Below are 16,770 nucleotides of genomic sequence, written 5' to 3' on the forward strand. Positions count from 1 at the left end.
TTTGAAGATTTTAGTAAACATAAAGAAGTAATTTATACGTCAACACACGGACTGTGCCGGTTATAAAAAAATATGAATTAGAATATTTTTACCCAAAGAGAATCCTATTTCCGAAAGAAACTTCCAATACCGAAGAATACAGCCTAAGTAGCAAGTATCCTTTAATGAAAGAAAATAAAATCCAAACGATGAACGATGACGACTATTTTACTAGTTCAAAGGATATAATATCAAGTTTTCAATTAGGTACGAAAAATCTGCGAGAAACTACAAGAAAATCTTACGGGAGTGAAGTAAATACTCTGAATGAGGGTATTATTGGTGGAAAAACATATGGAATAACTCATAGGATTGCAAATATCAATGTGAATAATTTAACAAATGTAAACCAAAAGCCTATCACAGACAATATGTCACCACATAATCTTACAAACAAAGATTTTACCAAAGAATTGAAAGTGACTACAAAAGAAATAAATTCAACTTTTCTTAATTGGAAGGATTTTAATAAAAATCTAAGCGAATTCACACGAGAGGTGGCAAAATAAAAGAAAACACATTTAACGATATATTCCAAGCGGCAAAAAAAAATTCTTCAAATATTCCAAAGAATCATTATAATTCTGACAAAACCATAGAAATACCATTCCAAGTTATCGATGATAAAGATATACAGACCTTTGAAAAATCTACAACTCTCTTAGTACAACCAAACATTAAAACAAATCCCTTTATTTTCTACCGAATACATTCTAATCCAAATATATATGACGATGAAGATGGAAAAAAGTCAATCAAAATTACTAAAATTAATATAGTTAACAACTACGTGGAAAAACATGATTACAAATTTAAAATTCCGACAGTGGCGTTTGAAAAAGCGACACCAGCAACCCAAGAGATTAATACTGGCTTTCCAATAAAACAAAGAAAATTTGAGGAGACGGTTCGCAAAGATAATACGATACATAACTTCACTACCTCAAAAGCTATGCAAACCGATACTACAGGCACAACAGTATCAGCGAGTAATCATTTTGCACAAACACTAACCACACCACATCAAGCGACAACGTCTAAGACAGTAAGAACAGTAAAGTATAATACATATAAACCAACTGAAATAGATGAACTCGAAATATCTGTACAATATAAAAGTACATCAAAACTTACGTCAACTAAAACAACATATAAATCTACAATTAAACCACAATACTATCATGCATTCACAATAAAAAAATTAAATAAAAGTATGATATCAAAAACTACGAAGAAAACACCGAAATTAATCAAACCAAGACCAAGATTGAATTATAACAAAGTTAAAAATGATTTTACAACACGCTCAAATCTAACAGGGAAATATTTTTCAAAAACGTATCCTAACAAAATGCAACTCTTAGATCCATTTTCGAAAACCAATATGTACCCATTAAAAATGATGCCTCTCAAAACGCAAAGGAAGGTAATGAAAAGGATTCGTTTCTCCAATAAGAAGAGTGAACCATTCACAAACACAAAAGACGTACTTTCCAGAAGATTCATTTCATCACAAAATAATATTAAAGCCTGGTCCATGCTCAAAAGACCACATTTCATCATTCCCAAACCAGCAACAGCAAGACAGTTAATTTTAAAGCCCAAGTTCGAGCCAATAGATAATCCGAATGATTACTTTCGGCCCAAACCCTTATTTGTAAGAAACAATGATAATTTCTATGCAAATGATTACCAGACGCCTAAAAGACAACCTGATTTGAAATGGAGGAACAAAATAAGCTATATACAAGATGCTTTGAAGCAATTCGCGCCGCAAACAAAATCAAGAATAGATACAACTTTAGAAAGACCTACGTTACTACCGACGTACAAACCAAAGTTCTTGAGAGACAGGATAGACTCCATCAGAAATTATCTCAATAATGGTGAATACGTGAAGCCGACAAAAAAATCTCTTGAACGCGAATATTTCTTAAAGGATTATGAAAATGATGACGACCAGTCTTCAATGTTTTACTATCGAAGAGATAATCAAGGCGACGTGGAGACTACGACGGCTAAGAGACGAACGCGACGAAAACCAAGAACGTTATTTTTCCTCAGTCCGACTGTACCGTATAATCATTATTTTTAAGTGTTGTAAACCAATAAACATGTAATAAGTAATGTGTTTTATAATGAGTTTTTGTCTCTTATTTCGAACTATACGGGCATATGTACAATTAATAAACTTTTAGTTTATCGAGCCTTTATGTTATTAATTTAAAATTAGTATTTATTCTGCATAGAAGCAAATGTGGAACAAATATATCAAATATTATGAGTAATAAATAATGATGATCAATGCCTATTAAACGCTTTCTGAGGAACTTTTAATGGCTCCTTGATGTCTTCATGATAAAAATAATACACTCAGTCAAAATGTATACTGTGTCTATACATATATACTGAACTCTGCAATCGTTTCCAAGTAAATAACAAAATTCCGCGAAATGAAAGCGAAAGCCCTGTTTCATTTATAAAAGTCTTTCCAACAAAGGGTAGACGACAGTTATAACCTGCTTCCAAGATATTACTTAATGCTTTTCTTTGAATTCTACGTCCACAATGTTTAAATTATTCTTTTAAAGTGCAGGTCAATATTCTTTCAAAGTTATAGATATTCAAAGAAATAGAGAAAACTACAAAACGTGATAGTGTGTGTTTAAGTTTATGAATACGAATGTTGGTGGTATTATTTCATATTTCACAGTTTATATTATACATAACCACAATGCAGTATTAGCAGTATATTTGCTTGCTTCAATTACATACATATATTCATAAGGCAACGAATGCCTGCTTCATACTGAAATATAACTAACTACGGTTGGCTGTGTTTATTTACTTATTTATACACAGAGAAAATAGCTAAGAACATATTACACTGTAATACTACCGACTGCCTCGGTGGCGTAGTTGTATTGCATGTCCAGTACAATAGCGCTCTGAGGTCCTGGGTTCGAATCCCGGGTCGGGCAAAGTGATATTTGGGTTTTTCTGCTCAGTACCAGCCCGGAGTCTGGAATTTGTGCCCGATATGGCGATAGGCTCGCCCCCTATCACATCATGGGACGGAACATACTTGGCGAAAAGTGGGTGCCCTAGTTGCGCCTCTGCAATACTCCTTCGGGGATAAAATGCGTGATGTTATGTAATACTAGCTAACTCGTGTCTGTTTTGGAATGCAATATCTGTCATAAGTTTTGACTTTTCATCATAGGAACCGGATCAGGCATCAGTAGGATACGAAGATGATGTATTTATATCGTTATAAATATCTGTTATGTATTATAATAATAATATCAGCCCTGTATTTTATATTCTGTCTCACTGCTCGACTCGTTCCTCACCTACTACTGAGAGGGATTAGGCCTTAGTCCAACATGTTGGCGTAATACGGTTTGACAGACTTTATATACTCTGAAAATTCTTAGAGAATTTCTCAGGTTTTCAGAGGTATTCTCACGTTCTTTTCCTTCACCGTTAAAGCAAGCGATAATTCACAACGAATACACACATAATATTAGAGTTGGGTTTTGAATCTGCCGACATTCGCTTCGGCATATGATATGTATTATTTAGATCCAATATTAATAATAAAAGTCTCAACCCAATAAATTTCTCTATTCAAAAGGCTAATATTGTGCCGCCTTTACGAAATGTCGAATTTCATAAGGAAAAGCATCCAGATTTGAAACAAAAATCTTCCAACAACCAACATTACTCAATGCGAAAATCGATTTTCTTGCGTTTGAAAGATGAACGCGCAATGCGCTATTTTGTTGATAATTAAATAATAAATACCTTTTCTCTGCAGGTAACTAGTTGGTGGTTAGACGACATGTACCTGAAAGTGCGGCTGCCTCTGCCGATCAACTCCAACCCTGGCATGGTGTTTCCGCGCCGCAAGTTCGCCAAGATGGAAGAGGTGGCTGATCTCGGAGCGTTGTTCATCGACGATCTATTGGACTACAAGGAAATGTTGGACAGGTATTCATACTGTTTAACTAGTGGGAGATTGCTTGATTGAGCAAGACCATGCATAGTAATAAACTAATGTGGTTCCGTAGTAGTTTAATATATCTAGTAAGGCTGAAGGGTATAATCCCCATCGTTAGAGTGCGCGGTTAGTGTCGGTCGACCTTTTTTTGTTGAAATGCATTATAAGACCGGCGAAATGTAGCAATATTAACGGGACGTGATATTACAAACAAATGCTCTTTAAGTTACTGAATTAACAAACTAAGTTACTGATTTAAAATCTATAATTTGTACGAAAAACAATACGGTTTATAGAGACTTACCAAATAAAATATTAAAAATATCTTTTCTTTCCAATTGTTTATTGAATCATAAATTCAATACATACCAAAAAAACTCGCATTCTTCTGTCTGAGTTCTTCTGGTTACATAATATTATAACACCCTCCACTTTGAATTTAATTTTATAAAACATTCAAAAATGGAACGACGATTTCGACTTGACTAGCTTTAGTTATTGTTCTTATGACTTGACATCATTTATGTTTCAAGATGGCGTTTCAATTTACGCTACCTACTTTTTGGTTAAATCAAATAATATAATTAATAATTACAATGACTGCCTCGGTGGCGTAGTTGTACTGCATGCTCGGTACGGCAGCGCTCTGAGGTCCTGGGTTCGAATCCCGGGTCGGGCAAAGTGATATTTGGGTTTTTCTGCTCAGTATCAGCCCGGAGTCTGGAATTTGTGCCCGATATGGCGATAGGCTCGCCCACTATCACATCATGGGACGGAACATACTTGGCGAAAATTGGGTGCCATGGTTGCGCCTCTGCATACCCCTTCGGGGATAAAATGCGTGATGTTGTGTGTGTGTGTATAATTAATTATTATTATTCTTAGGGGCGAGCTTCCTCTGGAAAGAGCAACTAGCCGTGAAAAGGGTCAGCCGCTGTGCATGGAACAATTCTACCGCCTGCTGGGCGTATGTCGCATCCCTGAAATGGGAAGAGATAGGTTAGATCTCCCAAAGATTAAAAACGGGACCGAAGAACAAGAGGAGCTCGTTGTTGTAGCTTGCAGGAATTATGTAAGTATTTTTAAACAGGTAATTAATAATAATTATAAATTACGCAAAAAAAATAAAACGAATAATTCTATTTTTATTTTTTAATTGTGGATTATTCTTAGTTTTAATAAACTTAACACCTACGAAATTAAATAAGAATAATATTACTTACTAGTCTTATAAAATAGATTGTAATTTATTGCTAAGAATCCAGTTCTTACAAAAATGTTAAAAAAAAAAACAGTGAGTATTTAAAGAATATCATAATACCCGAAAGATTATATAAATTTATAAAAAGTGAATATAATTAACTTATACACAGTAAAATGAGTATGAAACTATAATTATTTAATGTATAAAAAGTGTTATTATATTTATTTTTAGCAAAATAAAGTTTCATATTACATTCTTGTTATAATAGATAGTAACATAACATCATGCCCGCTAAACATCCGAAGGTAGATAGCAAATAAATGCTCGTAAGTTGGACATCAGCCAGACAGCACAACATAAAATCAATAATGAGAACCTAACTACTAAGTAAATAAAACATGATACCTACTTCGTCTGTTTAAAACTTAAAGCCTGCAAAATTTAGAAACAGGTTCAAATGCATAGATAAATACAACCTATAAATCCAATCCAATCCAATTTATTTTATTTGGCTGTAAACCCAGCCTAGCGCAACAAGGAACAAAAAATCTTTTGTATGGAATTGACATGGCATTTAATGGCGGATACTGCTATCTCTCTCTCTCAGTACAGTTTCTCTTTCTATTCCTCACCGCCATTATTATTGTTTGTCTATTTCCTGACGTTTTGGAATACATTTGTGTTTATTGACTTATGTTTGTATTATTTGTTATTCAAACAAGTAAAAATATACCAAAAGTGTTTTTGTTGGTGTAAGTGAATAGGTTTTAAAGACATGCCACCAAAAAAACGTTTCATTATGTGTGAAATTTGTGGAGATCGAGCCAGTCGAATAAATCACAAAAGCAGAATGTTTATGGCGAAATTTCCATTGGATGAGGTCAGGTAAGCATTAAGTAATTAGATGTTTTTAGTCATCGCGCAAATAAAGTAGCTTAGAAATAATAAAAATTCTCATTTTCTAATTACCATTATGTTACTAGTGATGTTGTTATGATTATCGATATCGATACCTGTTTAAATTTATTAATCAATTTGCCCTCCGTGGTTACACCCATTTAGGTCCAGATTCTGTGGGAACATAGGGATAAAAAGTCGTAATTCTAACTATCTACATACCAAGTTTAATCGCAATCATTTTAGATTTTTGCGGGTACGAATAATAAACATACAATTGCATGCACACGCTTTATAATATTAGTAAGATGATGACTGATCATCAGGACAAAAAATACTAAAGTCGTGTATGTGTCGGTGTGTGTGTGTGTGTGTGTACTTAAAAATGCGTTGAGCAATCAATGTGCCTGGTCACTGTTTATGATTTTAGGCTTAAATATAATTTAATAAGCAATTTATATACAATAAAAAAATATTTCCAGATGCCGAAAGTGAGTTCAGATTGTGGGAAAAGAAGATTTGATATATGTTCCCATAGAAAAGCTGCATACTTTGAAATATGTGTGTGGTTCTCACTTTAATAACAAAGATTTTAATAAAAAGAACAATCGCCTTAGAAAGTCAGCCATACCATCGAAAAATTTGAAAGCTGATCCACTTCCTGATGAAATGTTTGAATTTCCGTGCCATGTTTTTATAAACAATTATTGCACAAATGATAATATCTTTCAAGAGAAGTGCGACAAAGAAGTGTCACCATCCTTTGACTTTATAATTAAATATTCTCATTGTACCTTGACCAATCATAAGTGCAACTACATTCGCCTACATAGTGAATAAAGGATTTTATTTTAAAATACAATTATTATTCAACATGTGAAAGCTTTTCATTTTATTTCCAATCCTCATTTTAGTCCAGCCTTGTAATTATAGTGCTAAAATGTTCACTGTATATTGTGAGTTGGATTGATAATGTGGACTCGAAAATACATTATATGAATTTTATCAAAGTAGCATTAGCGTCGATTCCCACCCAGTAGAATTTATCGATATCGATAAAAAGTGCTCACTACTATGTATTTTGTTCAGTTGGTAGTATTGTTATTTGTCGTTCCTGACGTATTCTTCCGTGATATTGGTATTGATACGCCATGTAAATTCGATTTTATTTCTTTGTATTAAGTCCTGTCTCTTAAAACGTAGTGATTATATTCTCTTTGGTAAACCTATAAATCAAATAATTTGAAATTGACATTTTATGAAAAGTAATCACATTGACATTCGTCGTTTTGAATGATTTCTATTAATAATAATAATAATAATTTATTTATTAGACACAAAATTAGTTACAAATCTGTACAGTTCTGTTTCCTAAACTAAGTAAAAACTTGTATTTAAGGATAACAGTACCTTCCTTTACAATTTACAATATTATGTGTCCAATACAAAAAGATTAAAAGTAAAAATAAAACAAAATGAAAATAAAAAATAAAACAAAGGCAATAAACATAGAAATTACGTCTAAACTAAACATGCTTGCGTGTGTGCGTGTGCGTGTGCGTGTGCGTGTGCGTGTGCGTGTGCGTGTGCGTGTGCGTGTGCGTGTGCGTGTGCGTGTGCGTGTGCGTGTGCGTGTGCGTGTGGGTATATTTATATTTAGTATAAATCTACGCCACGATTAAGTTTTCAGAGGTTTCATAAGTATGTAATTTTAACCAATTCATAATTTGTTTTCTAGCTTCGTAGTCACTAAGACCCCGAATATTTGTACTTTTATTCAAAATATTGTAGAGTCTAGGCCCTTGAAAATCATAATGACGCTTTGCAGCCAGGCTACGCACTGAGGGGACATGGAAAATATCAATTCTTTTGGTTTTGTCTATAGGAGGAGCTGTTTTGTGGTAACGTTTAAGACATTGTAATAGATAGGTTTTTCTAACAGATAAGACTCCAGATTTCTCATAGACGTCTGTGGTGGGATGTCCATACGGTAAATGCAGAATAACTTTCAGTAGCGCTCTTTGTGCTCGTTCTATTTCAATTAAATGCGATTTAGCTGCTCCACCCCATGAGCATATACAGTAGGTTATTAAACAATGACAGAGAGCATTATATATATCAATGAGGAGAGGTCTTTCCACCACTTCTCTTAATTTTTTAAACACACATATGAGCCTTCTAATCCTTATTGATATTATAGAAATGTGAGCCTTCCAATTTAGGTTGTTGTCAAGATAAACACCAAGATATCTAATTTGAGGGGTCCCTTCCAGCTTAGTGCAGTTGCAGGTTATGTCATCATTGTTGCTTATATTACAAGGAAAAGAATGAATTGTTATTGAAAAATTTTGGGGTGGTTTTGTGGCTGCTGTTTTATAAAAACATACGTATTTTGTTTTAGAAGTATTGAGCGTTAGCAAACTGTCTTCGAGCCATCTAGTGACAAGTCGGAGCCCTTTATGAGCCAAGCTCTGTGCAGAGTCCCAACTCGAGCTGTGGAAGAGAATGACTGTGTCGTCTGCAAACATAAACATGTCTCCACCAGTAATACTCATCTGACAGAGATCATTAATATAAACTAAGAATAATATTGGTCCTAGTATGCTCCCTTGAGGAACTCCGTATGTACATGAAGTAAGATCACTAGATATTTGGTCAACACGAACTTTTTGAACCCTATTACTCAAGTAGTCGGTAAACCAGGCATATGGAATCCCTCTGACACCTATATTATAAAGGCGTGTCAGAAGCACTGGTATCGACACAGTGTCAAAAGCTTTTTGTAAATCCAAAAATATACCTACACATTTTTCAGATTTTTCGAAATATTTAGTAATTTTTGATGTCAGTAATAAAACAGCATCATCTGTCGACTTTTTCTTTCTGAAACCGAATTGGTTATTATGGACTAAATTATTTCTTTCCAAATAATTTATTAATCTTTTACCTACCACTTTCTCTATTATTTTTGAAAGAGTAGATAGAAGGGAAATAGGACGGTAATTATTTGGAGATGATATAGACCCCGATTTATATATGGGAATAACTATGGCTTGTTTCAGAATTTTAGGAAAAGTACCTGTTTCAATACTAAGATTACATATATAAGCAATAGGTTCACAGAGGAATTGGTAGTATTTCTTAAAAAATAATGTATCAAGACCGTCCCATCCAGGAGCACTTTGTGATTTAAGACTTTGGATAATGACTCTGATTTCTTCACTATCAGTTAGATTAAGCGACATTGAGGATAATGGGCCATTTTTTGTTGAGCTTCTAGCTAGGTCCAGATCCGTTGTGCATAGTTTAGTAAGAGTAGAATTTGCCAATTTACTCCCAACAGATGTGAAGAATTTGTTGACTTTATTTAAGGACTCTCTAGGCGTTTTATCAATGTTTAAGAGCACGGAGGGGCTTGTGACCGCTCCTGTTTTAAATTACCGACCTCTTTAATTAATTTCCAAGTCTCCTTTAGGTTACCTTTTGTATTAGTAAATTTCTTCTTATAATATTGTTGCTTTAATGCTTTAGCTAGGCCATTACATATGTTTCTGTATTTTTTATAATTATATTGGAGTTCCGTGTCTTCAGGTGTTTGTTTTGATTTTTTATGTAATAAATCTCTTTTTCTTAGGGATCTTATCACACTCGGGGTCATCCATGGTTTAAGCGGTTTGAATCTATTAGTCACAGTAATGGTAATCTTATTAGAATTTATTATGTTTTGTAAGACATTGATTAGTAGTTCCGTGGCATGGTTAACGTCGGATGTGAGGTATATCGGGGACCAGTCCTGTGTCTTGATGTCTTGTAAATTTTTTACATGATCATAATAACTTTTTTCCCGGTTAGTGCAGTTATTAGATGTTAGTTTTAATTCTTCTATGTGCAGCAGGATTGGACAGTGATCAGTAAACTCATCGAACACAATAGTTTTAATGGAGTCGTAACCTTTAACCATGAAATGATCAAGACAAGTACTTTTCCTGGTGGGTAAATTAACACATTGTCTTAGGCCATATGAAGCTAAAATATTCAGATACTCCGCCGAAAATCCAGACTGGTTATTGGGCATAATATCAATATTTAGATCACCCGTCAAAATTATATTACGACTTTTTATTTGAGACAAGATTTTATAAACAGAATCAATATACTTGCTAGGGTTACGGTTTGCTGGTGGTGTATATGTACAAATGAGGGTTAGGTTAGTATTAATGTCCATTACTAAAAAGGTTACCGTCATCGTATGTGGGCTCAAAGGCATTACATGAGATAGTATATTTTATATAAGCAATGACGCCATCATTTTGATTAATTATACGGTTGGTACGGAAGGAAGTATAACCGTCTATTGAGGGAGCTGTACTATTTTTATCCAGCCAGCATTCTGTTAGGACAATAATATCCACTGTGATATTAAGTTGAGCCAAAAATATAAGAAAACTGTCAAAATTACAATGAACACTTCTTATGTTTAATGTTAATATAGAAAGATTATGTTTTTTATTTGGACTATAATTTAGTACTTCCGAGCATATACAAGGGTTTGACAATTTGAAGCATGTGATATTAGAAGGTTGGTCTATATCACTGACAATTTCGCTATTAATAGGATTAGAATTGGTCATTGTGATAGCAATGGCAAAAACTTATCATGCTCAGAAGACCAAAGGAAATATAGGTCAAATAATTTTTAATATATAAATTTAAAAAGATGATTGCGTATTTTGGACATAATATACTAATATAATGTGAGATATGTGTATTGATTAGTGAGTTCATATATGTTAAAAAGTAGATGATTTTGTAAAGTGTGTCGCTGCAAGCATGTATGAACAGTTTGTAATTAAACGATGAATGAGGAGATAATAAAAACTTAAGCTTAATTTTGTTGTACAAATTAAAGATAAAGATAATTAAAACTAGTCAGTCTCGGGGCAGTAAGGCATTGAGATCCAATTCAGCATCAATTCTTACGTGGGATGAGCCATCATCTTTGCGGAGGAACACTTTACCATGCGACGTTCAACAGTATTTATAACTGTGTAGTGATGCAAATTCCCGAGCCAGAAAAAACAGTTTCTTCAATCTAGGCGTGAGATTATCAGATACAAAAACAGGAGCAACCGGTCCTGCAATATTCAGGTGTCCTGTGTTAAGTTTGTTAGAGTTGTTTTCCTTGTTAAACCTTTTAACAAACGCTAGGATATTCTCCTTAAGTGGGACAGTTGCTAGTTCCACAATTATTGTTTTAGTTGACGACTTAGCTTTGACTCTAAAGGCATCCTTTATGTCGCGGGATTTTATCGGAATACTTATAACTTTGCCAATATTTATAACACAGTCAACAAGAGTTTGTTTATTTTCCAAGTTCATGTGTGGAATATTTCTTATTTCAAGGCTTGTTGCGCGACCCTGTCGTTCCAGTTGGTCAATTTTATCTTCAAGTAGCTTTATCTGCTTTTTATCATTGGCTCGGTGTTGGTCCATTTGACGGAGTTTTTCAAGAGTCTCGTCGTATTTTCCTGAGTAGAAATCCACAGCCTCTTGCAGTTTTACATTTTGTTCCTTAATGTCATTCATTGCGTTTTTTAGCTCCTTAAACATATTCATAATCTCTAACTTGAAGTTGTCATTGTCCTTCACATCAATTGGGTTGGTTTTTCTTGTACGCTGAGTAACATAGGATCGAGATGATTCATCTTCTGAAGAAGTACTGCTTCGAACTTGCTGAAGAGGTGACATACGTGCTCCAATAGCCGATTTGGACGGTGTTTTTTTAGTCGGGGTTCTTTTAGGCGGCATTATAAACCTTAGCTAAAGAAGCAAGCACCAGGATAGCAGAAGTCCTACGGAGGTTTGTTGTAGCAACGTCTATTAGAAACGATGTTTGTGAAACTGAATACAACCTTTTCCCCGAGCCGAGATTCAACACATTTTCCATTTCCACATTTAACTATACCACGACTGCGACATTCCAACGAGACGTAAATATATCTCAACAAGTAAATCGAAGAAATTGAATTTATTCTCCCTGCCAAGTCTCCCCTTATGTTCCAACGAGCCCAAGTTCCTAACTTAGTTACTCTATAACTTGAAGATAACTTAGTTAGCACTTAGGGTCTGCGGACGGATTCATCACTTAAATGTTTAGTGTTCAAACTTACGATGTCAATGCTTAAGGGAGTTGGTTTTGCTTAATAATTATGTAAGTTTGGTTACTTTGTATAGTTATGTTTCTAGTTTAATTAACTCAAGTGGTCTTAGTATATTTATACACTAGCTTTTGCCCGCGGCTCTACCCGCGTAAAAATAGTTTTTCCTTGACAAAATTCCCGCTTTATTTTTTCCCGGGATAAAAAGCCTAGCACTACACGGCGACTGCAATTTGTGCCCAATATGGCGATAGACTCGCGACCTATCACATCATGGGACGGAACACAATTCGCGAAAAGTGGGTGCTTCGGTTGCGTTTCTGCATACCCCTTCGGGGATAAATGCGTGATGTGTGTTTTTGTATATATGTATAGCACTCAGTAGTAATGTAGTTTCCTATTAGTGAAACATTTTCAAAAACGTTTCTGTATTTCCAGAAATTATTTCGTACAAAGTTAGAAACTTTATCTCTCTATAGTATTATGAAACAGAGAGACCAATATTTTTGTTTTATGACCTAAACGGCTAGACTAATTCACATCACCAAACATGGTAAATAAATTCACAAAATTATTGACGAGCGTGAATAGCCAGACTTACTATTGTTTTCATACAAAATTATAATAATGCGTAATCTGGATATTAAAAACTTAATATAAGCCTTAAAATTCGTTTTTACTAAATTACCTCGATATTTCAATAGCTCAACACAAAATATTTACATCTGGCACATCATATACCACAAAACAAAAAGTTGTAAGTTCGATGAAGGCAGCGTGTAATAATTAGCATCTCCTTAACTCTTCAGGAACAGAGATCTAACCATAGTCTCATCATCTCACCTATATAGATAGAATCGTCGCTGTATACGAGGTATCTAGTAAAACTTTATACATAATATTTACCTCTTTCAGTTTTATCCAATCCCAGTGAAAGCAATGGATCGCGGGCGGCTTACTCCAGGAGAGATCCAAGCGCAGATCCTTCACGCCATGGTAGACGCGTCTGCAGCTCCGCCAGCACCCAGAGTCGGGCTCCTCACTTCCATGAACAGGGACCAGTGGGCCAGAGCTAGAGAGCAGCTTATTAGAGGTATAGGATATTTACAAAAAACAAGCTGCTGTTTTATATTTTAGTTTATCTCTCTCTATCTTTAAAGACATATGAGTAATGAAATGTTGGTACATTCGATAAATATATCACCTGTCACTAAGTCATGCTCATGATAGTTGCCTGTAATTATAGTCGGACGACGATCTTAAGCTACACCAAACGTCATACACTTTTGTCTACCCTTTCTGCAATAAACTTATTAATAACGCATTATTTAAATGATTCTTATTTTCTTGTGAAATTAAAATTTTGTTACGATAGATGAGAACAACCGCTCCAATCTGGAACTGATATCGCGCGCGCTATGCATCCTCTGCGTGGACGAGGCTGGGGGAGACCGGGCCGACACTGACGAACAGACAAACGCAATGCTGCGAGCCATGCACGGCGCCGGCACCAGACACCACTCCGCCAACCGCTGGTTCGACAAGACTGTGCAGGTGACTACATAGAGGCTAGAGTGAATTATCTTATAGTCTTAGTTCCAACCCACAGGATATTTAAAAATACGAACAAGACGTGTTATTTCGGTTTTATAATACCAAGACCCAAGACAAATAGCTGATCTCACAACAACTATCTTGTCAATTCGCCTACAGCGCTTTAAAAACGAATATGTAATGGAATTATTTATATTCTTCTTTCCAGCTCATCATCTCATCTGACGGCACGGTGGGAATGTGTTACGAGCACAGCGCGGCTGAAGGCGTGGCCGTCATCAGGTTGGCGGAGCGGGCACTGGCTAGGGCTGAGGTGGCAGACAGGCCAGCCCCGCCGCCGGCGCTGCTGCCAGCCCCTCAGGCTATGAAGTGGAACATCACGGGTGATGTGCAGAGGACTATCGAGCAGGCTGCTAGGGACTTGGATCGGTAATTTAAATTGATAATGAATTTATTTCATATTCTTATTTTTACGTAATTTCGAAGTTTGGGATTTCTGAAAGTCGTAGAAGAATGTAAAGAACGAAAATTTGCCTATATTATTACACAGATACACAAATCAATTCATATGTCTATTTTATTGTAAGCTTTAGGAAGAATACGATGACGTTGCAGATTTGAACAATCAGATACATGTCAGATATATGAGGAGCAGTTAAGCATTTCCTGTAACAAATCATTAACGTACAATCGAAACGATGTTTTTTCCTAGCGCCATCTCGGACCTGGATTTCAAGGTGTACACGTACCGCGGCTACGGACGTGAATTCATGAAGTCCTGCAAGACCAGCCCTGATGTCTACATACAGCTGGCATTGCAGTATGCTTATTACAAGTGAGGAAACTAAGGCTTTCAATTGCTTTTCAAAATATTTTATTAAGAAATTTCAAGTCATAGTCATGTAATTTTTGATTTGCTGTTTATTAGATTTAGTCAAGTCTACATCGCGAGAATTGATTTTATGAATACGTTCTAATACAATACTATTTTTCTTTTGCTAGGATGTATGGTTATCTAGTGACGACATACGAGTCAGCATCTCTACGCCGCTTCCGGAACGGCAGGGTGGACAACATCAGATCTGCCCACAACGGAGCCCACGCGTGGGCAGCGGCCATGTGCACCGCTGAGACCCCCCCACTGAATGAAGCCAACGATGATGGGCAGAAGAAAGTGTCCTTTAACTTGTATGGGGTATGGACTTGGTCTTTGCCAATATTGAAGATATTTCATTCATTAGGCATGATTTTACTGCACCGAACTTGCTTATACCATTGGATTCCCTCACACCCTGTATAATTATAGTCGAAAAATAACTTCAGAATTTAAGTATCTAATCAGATGTATAATAAGTAACTATTTCTATTGCATCAAGTTAAAATAATAGTTTAATCACATCTCTAAATCCCTAGAAGGAAACATACTAATAAGAACGCACTTAACCCCTCTCAGGAGCAAAAGAAACTTGAGCTGTTCGAAGAAGCAGCACGCAAGCAGACATCGATCATGGAGGCTAACATCCTAGGCCGAGGAATCGACAACCATCTCCTGGGGCTGAGAGAGGCGGCGCGGGAGTCTATGGGAGCGTTGCCACCGCTGTTTAACGATGATACTTACAAGCAGATGATACATTTCAAACTGAGCACTAGCCAGGTTTGTTAAAATGTGTTTTCTAGGGTATAAGCTACTCTCACGGTTTTGTGTCAGCAGTCACGAGTGACAGAGACAGATAACGAGGAAATAGGAAGGATGGCTGGCACAGAGCAGTGTGGATAGCGCCGCAATGCCGCGCCCCGTGCTTCAGTCACAGCAATGTCATTTAGCCTGTTTTCGAGGGTTGGCCCTTAGATATGTAAAATTCCAGTTTTTAGGCTTATCAAATGTATCCAAAATAAATGATTATTAATAAATATTTTGTTATCTATTCAGGTGGCGACTACAACCGAAGGCACTTTCATGGGGTACGGCGCAGTGGTGCCAGACGGCTACGGCTGCAGCTACAACCCGAAGAAGGACTGCGTCATATTCTGCATTTCCTCATTCACGTCCTCCAGCGTCACTAACACCGAGGCTTTCCGTCAATCCTTGGAGGAGGCTCTTGACTCCATGAAACTCATGTTCCAGGCAAGGAAAGTTGAAAACTAATCTAGCATTTATATATTTTAGTAAAAAGATCTCACACTATTAAAACGTTTTAGTAAAAGATTAATAGATAGTACATGAAGTATTAACAAGAAAAAAAAAAATTTAATGCAATGGACTTAAAAAGTAAATTATTAGGAAAATTCCTTCAATGTATTCAGATTTTATCATGGCGAATACGTATTATGCATTAATGTTATAAGGATCGATACATATCAAAATTGACTATTGGAGTTAAGGTATACACGTAGAAATTAAATTTAAAGAATTTATAAAATATTAGCTTCAACTGTGTGCAATTATATTAAATTGATTTCAAAATTATTATGAAATGTATTGCGCTCAAAGTGAGCAGTAGTTCTACTATACTTACAATGTTTTTTAATTATTAATATCATTTGAGCTGTAACGTTATTAATAAAATAATAATTTTATTAATTAAAATATTAGTTATGATATTCTAAATATGAATAGGAAATTGATTGAACCGTCACTAATAACTTTGAAGTTAACAACAAACTATGTAGTTTATAATATACCTATATAAGCGAAGTAAGTAAAACAAAATTATCCGTCACGTATCAAACAATTATAAAATTTGAAACCCGATAAAAACAATCAATACTCAAGTTGCTTTTAAGAAATAAGTAATTAACGAGTGAAGCGAATTAGATTCGTTTTAATAAATAAAAATCAACAAAGTTACGACTGCAGGAAAATTATTGTTAAAAAATTAAAAATCAACTTTTCACAATTAAAAATATCGCGCTTG

The 16,770-nt window shown here is 35.3% G+C and overlaps 1 protein-coding gene across 1 annotated transcript; it reads left to right on the forward strand.

Annotated features, from left to right (window-relative positions):
* The first annotated feature begins 1,438 nt into the window (after positions 1-1,438).
* Positions 1,439-16,001, forward strand: LOC119190107 (choline O-acetyltransferase-like). The gene is made up of 10 exons (XM_037441169.1): positions 1,439-2,110; positions 3,860-4,032; positions 4,928-5,114; positions 13,217-13,394; positions 13,677-13,855; positions 14,064-14,284; positions 14,568-14,690; positions 14,858-15,050; positions 15,309-15,509; positions 15,786-16,001. Exons 1-10 carry the CDS (start codon positions 1,439-1,441, stop codon positions 15,999-16,001), a joined length of 2,343 nt encoding a protein of 780 aa, XP_037297066.1.
* The last annotated feature ends 769 nt before the right edge of the window (positions 16,002-16,770 follow it).

Source organism: Manduca sexta, chromosome 21 (assembly GCF_014839805.1).
Source record: "Manduca sexta isolate Smith_Timp_Sample1 chromosome 21, JHU_Msex_v1.0, whole genome shotgun sequence".
Classification (NCBI taxonomy): domain Eukaryota; kingdom Metazoa; phylum Arthropoda; class Insecta; order Lepidoptera; family Sphingidae; genus Manduca; species Manduca sexta.